At 54.6% G+C, this 6,000-nt stretch overlaps 1 protein-coding gene across 1 annotated transcript in view; it reads right to left on the bottom strand.

Moving 5' to 3' along the window:
• Positions 1-969: 969 nt before the first annotated feature.
• Positions 970-6,000, bottom strand: part of TXNDC16 (thioredoxin domain containing 16) — a 38,391-nt gene continuing 33,360 nt past the window's right edge. Inside the window, exons 20-21 of the mRNA XM_074583540.1 lie at positions 4,526-4,716; positions 970-3,040 (exon numbers count right to left, since the gene is read on the bottom strand). Of these exons, the coding sequence (XP_074439641.1) occupies positions 2,766-3,040; positions 4,526-4,716 (466 nt within the window). The 3' untranslated portion in view covers positions 970-2,765. The remainder of the gene's footprint in view (positions 3,041-4,525; positions 4,717-6,000) is intronic.

Here is a 6,000-nt window from a genome sequence, read left to right as displayed (position 1 = left end):
GGAATATTTCTTTCCCCACCCTTTTTCCCCCAGAGCCGTAACTATAAAAAGCAACCAGGAGCATTTCCTCCAGCGAGTGAGCGCACTGTGGGATGCAGACCCCAATCAAACCGTCCCCAATATCTCTAAGGTTTTCTCTCTATCCGTACATATCCTGGCACATTCCTGCCTCGATAGATTTCCCTAAGCACCTGCTTGTGCTGCTCAATGAAAAAGATGGTTTGCATTTTAAAAAAAAACCCCAAACAACACACTCATGTGAGTGTGCTGCACCCTGATGCGGCCCAGGACCCCAACCCGTGCCTGTGCTGACAGTCAGCAGCTCCAGCAAACACTGCTGCCGACCCAGTTTGATGGTGGCAATGGTGGGACACGGACAAGCACGTCCCTTCCCCGTGTCACCGTGGGTGCCTGCACTGGGGGATGCGCTGGTTGGGCTGGGCTCGGGGCTCCTGGCACCCCCAAACCCAGCTGAACCCCAGCCAGGAGGCTCAAGCTGGTGGATCCCACCATTGATGTGGGGGCTGAAGCCTGTAGAGTCGGGACTCCCCAAGCCCTCCAGGCTTGCTACAGCCTCTGCTCCTGGGACCAAACAGCCCCTCGGCCACCAACATCCCCACTAGCTAGCCGTTCCTGTCCCGCCATCACTTTGGCGGCAACGCTGCGGCATCGATTTAACCAACACTGGGAGAGGCAGCAATTTTTGCGGCCACAACCGAGATGTGGCACTGACCCCTAGTGACAAGCTCCCGCCCCGATGCTGCACAAGAGAAGGACTGCGCTTGAAAAAGGACGGGCGGTCAAGAACAGCGGGGATGCGGGAAGGCTCCTCATCTCGCACGAACCCTGCAGAAGGAAGAGATGCTTCTGCTGCAAGGAGCTGGAGGAGCATCCCCATAAGGACGCAGCCGCCCCAGCCCAGGACACCAGCCCCTCCGCTCGCCCCGCTGCACCCCACAGACACGGATTGACAGCACTTGAGACAGAATTTATTGAAGACATCCACGACAAGCCCGAATATCGCACTTCACCTGCACCCAGCGGGAGAGCGATGCTGCAAGAGCAGCAGTGGCGTCATGAGGGACAGGATGGGAAACGACCGACGTCCAGCTCATGGACCTTATACAGCAGAGGAATGACGGGAACTCACGGAGGATCTGTCTGTGCCCCGACCTACTCCTTCCCTTGGGAATACTCAGCTGCATGGCAAGCTCTCCCATCTGCATGCTGCAGTTTATTACTTTAAATACATACATTTTGGCTCTAAGCCGGTCATTAAGTCCAAAAATGGTCTGTTTCAATTAAGGGCTTCAAGGAGAGACCAGGACTAATGGTCTATTTCTGGGCATTTCAAAATACTCCCAACCATGCGGGCTGCTTGCAGGATGAGAAATACAGACATTACAATGCTCTCAGCAGTTCCTTACCATCAATTTTTCCTCTCCTCAGAGCCATGAGGAGGAGGAGGAGGAGGAGGAGGAGGAGGGGGGTCCGACCCTCCCGGCACACCTCAGGGGTGCTGTGGGAGGGAGGAGATGTTTATTGTAAGGGGTGGGAAGATGGTCATGGGATTAGACAGTTTCCCTCCAAGCAGACGGCTCTCCCCAGCCCACGTCCCATCTTGGCCTGCAAGCTCAGCTCCTCCAGCAAGGAACGACCGAGATGGCATCTCCTGTCCCCAGGAGATGGGTAGAGCCTGGCAAGCCAGGTCCTGCATCTCCCCATCGAGCCATGGATGCGAAGCAGCTCCATCCCACCTCGGAAGGGTCTGCCCCCAGCACTGCCAGCCTTTTCCCTCATCTCCCTCCCCTGGTTTCCAAAGAGCTAGGCTTTCTGCGGACCTCGCTCCCCGCACCATCCCCGGCTCACAAAGCACCGACCTCGCTGCAGTCACCGACTGCAAAGAAAAATCGAGGCTGCAAATAAACCCCCGGGCTTGCAACCAAGAAAATGCCAGCGTTGAGCAAAGCCATCTTCCAACCTGCCTGCCCTTGGGATTTGCTGGCAGATTTTTGTCCCAGCTATTCGTGGCTGTTGTGATGATCCGAGCTCTGGCCTTCGTAATAAAACTGCTTTAACCAGATACTCCTCTTACCCCCCTCCCGAGGATGAACACGCTCACAAATTCGGTTCATGAGTGAGGTGTAAACACAAGCGGGAGCCAGTTTCAGCAGCTCTGGAGTGGGTGACACGTTTGCCCTCTCAGCTCCGCACAGTTACAGGGCGGATTTAATCACTTTTTGAGAGCAGGGCTGGCCGACACACAACAGTAGAGCTGCTACTGCAACCTGGGGGAGAGAGAAATGTGCTTTTTTTATCCTGCAATCGCTCACCCCTTCCTGCTGGGGGGCCACCGAGGCGCCTTAGGTGAGACATACAGAAACTACAGAGCAAGGCTGCGCTGATTCGACTTTTCCAGCCTCGTCTGTCATGGGGGCAAGCTTCCAGCGCGCGGTGAGCTCGCCCCATCTCAGAAGAAGTGCTGCTCTCGTTGCTTGCTGTGAAATACAATCCCACCAGCAGCCGGGGGTGGAGGTGGGGTGTCCAAGGTGAGGGATGTACCCACACCTTTCTGCCATCAGGGGCCACAGAAGGACCAAGGTACCACAGCAGGGATCTCACACTGAGACTTAGGGGCTGTTTTATCCCTTCACCGTGAATTTACAGCTAAAAGCACTTCTCTCCTTGGTGTAAAGGCTCCCGGAGGGCTGGAAAAGGGAGCGGGTTTTCCGGGCACCATCCCACGTCTTTCGCTGTCCCAGCTCTCAGAGCTCGCTGTGCCTCTTGCCCTGCTTCTCCCTTGCCGCCAGCCTGGGGGCAGTCCCCCGCAGGTCCCTCCCAGGGGACCCTCCTTTCTCTGCCTTGGTCTCCTGGGACGGCTCCTCCTGGATGGTGGTGTCCCCTCCTGGGTTTTTGGGCACCAGCGTGTCCCCATGGTGGTGGGAGGGGTGGAGGGGGACCTCGGGCACGGCCGTCTCCATCATCCGGAGGAAGTCGTAAGCAGGGAGAGGTGGTTTCCAGTCTTCCTCAGACAAGGTACCTGAGAAACGGATACAGTCCCACGTTAATGAGTAATGAATTATGCAGCCCCACTCCATGGACATTTCCCTTTCAGAGGAATTATGACCTTTTTTGCCCTTCCAGTGAAAGCAAAACAAAAGATCTTTTCTGCAAGGTCACCCTTTGTCCTCCAAAACTAATACCACCACCCAAATTGAACTAGCCAGGGGTGCGTTAGAATTTACTGGCCAGGGCTCCGCTCCCTGAAGACTCGGGGGGGTCCCTCTGTCCCTTGGGGTCTATCCACCAGTGGGTGGCTGTTTTGTCCAGGTCTCAGACAACCGTGTTCATGGCTGTGCGTTACTGAGATGCCACCAGGAGTGAGGGGAGGCTGCTGTCTATATTGGGAGGAAGCGGTCCCATTACTTGAGGATGCTCTTTAATTTCTGCTTTTAAGACCGCGCACAGGGTTGGCAGCACTTAAAAGCCTGAGGAAGGAGGCCGCGAAGGCTGGCACAGCCCTTGGCTGCGCCGTGAGCTGCTCAGCCACCAACACACCCTGCTGAGACCCCTGAAAAATGAGGTCCCCACCTACAGACACACTGACCTCCTGATCTAGTGGAAGATGTCCATGCTCATGGCAGGGGGTTGGACTAGATGGGCTTTAAAGGTCCCTTCCCACCCAAACTGTCCCATGATTCTATGATACGTGACAGCCGGTGTCTTTAGCAGTGGCAATGGAAAGAGGTGTGGGAGGACGTCCTGGCTCACAGGGTTCTCCCAGCGATTACTGAGTCAGAAATGGTGTCTTCAGCCCCGGCAAGAGCCTACACATCCTACTACCCCACTACGCTTTTGGAAACACTTGCTTTGAAAGGCTCACTTTAAAATTCACAAAGATCAAGTGGAGTCACCCCATCGCCTCTCTGGAGCCCGGGGCAGGCTTGCAGCCGGCAATTCCCAAGATCCCTGCAGCACCCCGTAACACACGAGGAAGGCACATCTGTGCTGCCTTCCCCCAAAGCTTCAGCGGGCTGGCCAAGGCAGGAGGGACACAGTGAAAAGCTTCACGGTACAGGCCAACCCTTTACGTCCCAAAGCACCAGCTTCCTTATCCTCTCCCCTCCAAAAAAATGCTGGAAGGTGCCCAAAGAGCAGCTATTTCTTATGCTGACAACTGGGAGTCAGAAGATTTTTTTTTTTTATTAGCAAGCTGTGTTTCGGAAGGTCCGTTTGCAGGAACCGGAGAGCACAGCCAGGTTGGGGGATTATCGCAGGGAAGAGATGTCGATTCAGAGCTCTTCCCGCTTGGCTCTCAACATTAAACAGTCCCAAAGCAAACTCGTGAGTGCGGGTATTCTCTTCTGGCCGGACTATTTGTACTTCTCCAGCTCAAACTAGCAGCGCTAGTTTTTCCATCATTAAATTCCAGGGCAGACAATTTATTGCACGTAGCATCTTCTCATAAACAGACCAGAGCTCACAGTGCGTGCTTAGGAACGTTAACAAACGTGTGTCCACTTACTGCTGGGAATCTCCAGGCCTGCTTTTAGCCTCTCCAGCCAAGACAAGACGTTCATTTCGGTGATGGTCTGCTCTGATGGGAACTGGAATACCTGACCCCCGGCGTGAAGGTTCACCCAGAGGAGGAGAGGCGGCGAAGGCACGGTGGCAAAATAGACCTTCAGGACCCCGCGCCCCACCGGCGTTTTTTTCCTGTTGGGAAGAGGAGATTCGAGTTGCTCACCAGCGGTTTGGCAGCACACCAGGACCGAGAGCCAAGCAAGCACCAAAGCCCTTGGGCCGCATCCAGCAAAGCAGAGAGTTTTGCCTGTGGGACAGCTGTAGAAGCTTACCGTGTTATTTATAAGCTCAACGTCTTAAAGCAAGCCATTAGGGTCCGATGGAGAAGGAGCGGACAGCGGATTGGATGCGTAAAGAAATCCTGGAGCAGGAGGAGCTGGGGCAAACTCTGCAGGAGGGTGTGAAATGTTCTCCACCGTAAGTTTTTAAGGACAGGTGAGACAGGAGGGGGACAGATCCTGCAGTTCCCCCCGCCCCTGTGGTGAGCTCCTGTTTGCAGGGAGAGCTACCAGCTCCCTCCAGCCCACCCCGTGGCTGTGTCAAGTCCGCAGGGGATGGAAAGGCAGAAGGAGGTGATGCAGAGGGCTGTGCTCTGGTGGTCCAGCCCCTGGGCAGCCGCTGGGTGGTTCCCACAGCCTGAGGAGAGCTGGGACGGCAGCTTCCCCAGGCAACACAGAAAGAGCCAAAAGAGGACACAGAGATGGAGGGACAGCAAGCCCGTGAAGACGCCGAGTCTTTCCAGCCCTATTTTCAGGCTGGGAGGGATGCTCGAGGTCTGAGCTGGCTCTCGCCATGGGAATGAGGTCCTCTTTCTAGGACTGTGCTGCTCTTTCCAAACCAATGGCCATATTCTGCCCTCTTTTGTGGCTCTGACAAAGGCCAGCTCGCTCTTTCTCAGGAAGGGAGAACAAAGGCAGATGTGTAGGTGGGGGAAGTTCCAGGGGCTCTCGTTTCTTGTGCATTACTGGCAAACAAATCGCCTTCTCTTCGAAAACATGTGCATTCCCCATCAGCTAAACTTCAGCCCACGCTGCGAGGCGCTTCCCAGACTTCAAAGCACGTTATGATTAAGATGGTGAGGTGTCTCTGGGCTTGGGCAAAACAAACAGGGGCTAAAAATTGAAAATGCAACCAGGGAGGGGAGGACTAAAACAAATCCCCGCTGCTACAACTTTGCCTTTCTTAGCTCCTGGATTCATTTTGTTGCTTGAATATTTTTTTAAGTTTGCCTTACGAGGCTTCTTCTGGCTGTCCCTTCTTCTGAGGACTTTCTTTCTCACAGTCAACAATCAGTAATTGCCCTGTTGTGCTTCCCTCTAATAGCGGGTGGAAAAATCACCACAAGATGCTCCAGGAGGGCAAACTTCCTTTTTTTTGTCCCACATGTGACAAAAATACAAATAACATCAGAGCCAG

The sequence above is a fragment of the Larus michahellis genome, chromosome 4, assembly GCF_964199755.1.
Source record: "Larus michahellis chromosome 4, bLarMic1.1, whole genome shotgun sequence".
NCBI classification, from domain to species: domain Eukaryota; kingdom Metazoa; phylum Chordata; class Aves; order Charadriiformes; family Laridae; genus Larus; species Larus michahellis.
Note: the sequence above shows the minus strand (reverse complement) of the source record. Positions and strands in the feature narration are given on the sequence as shown.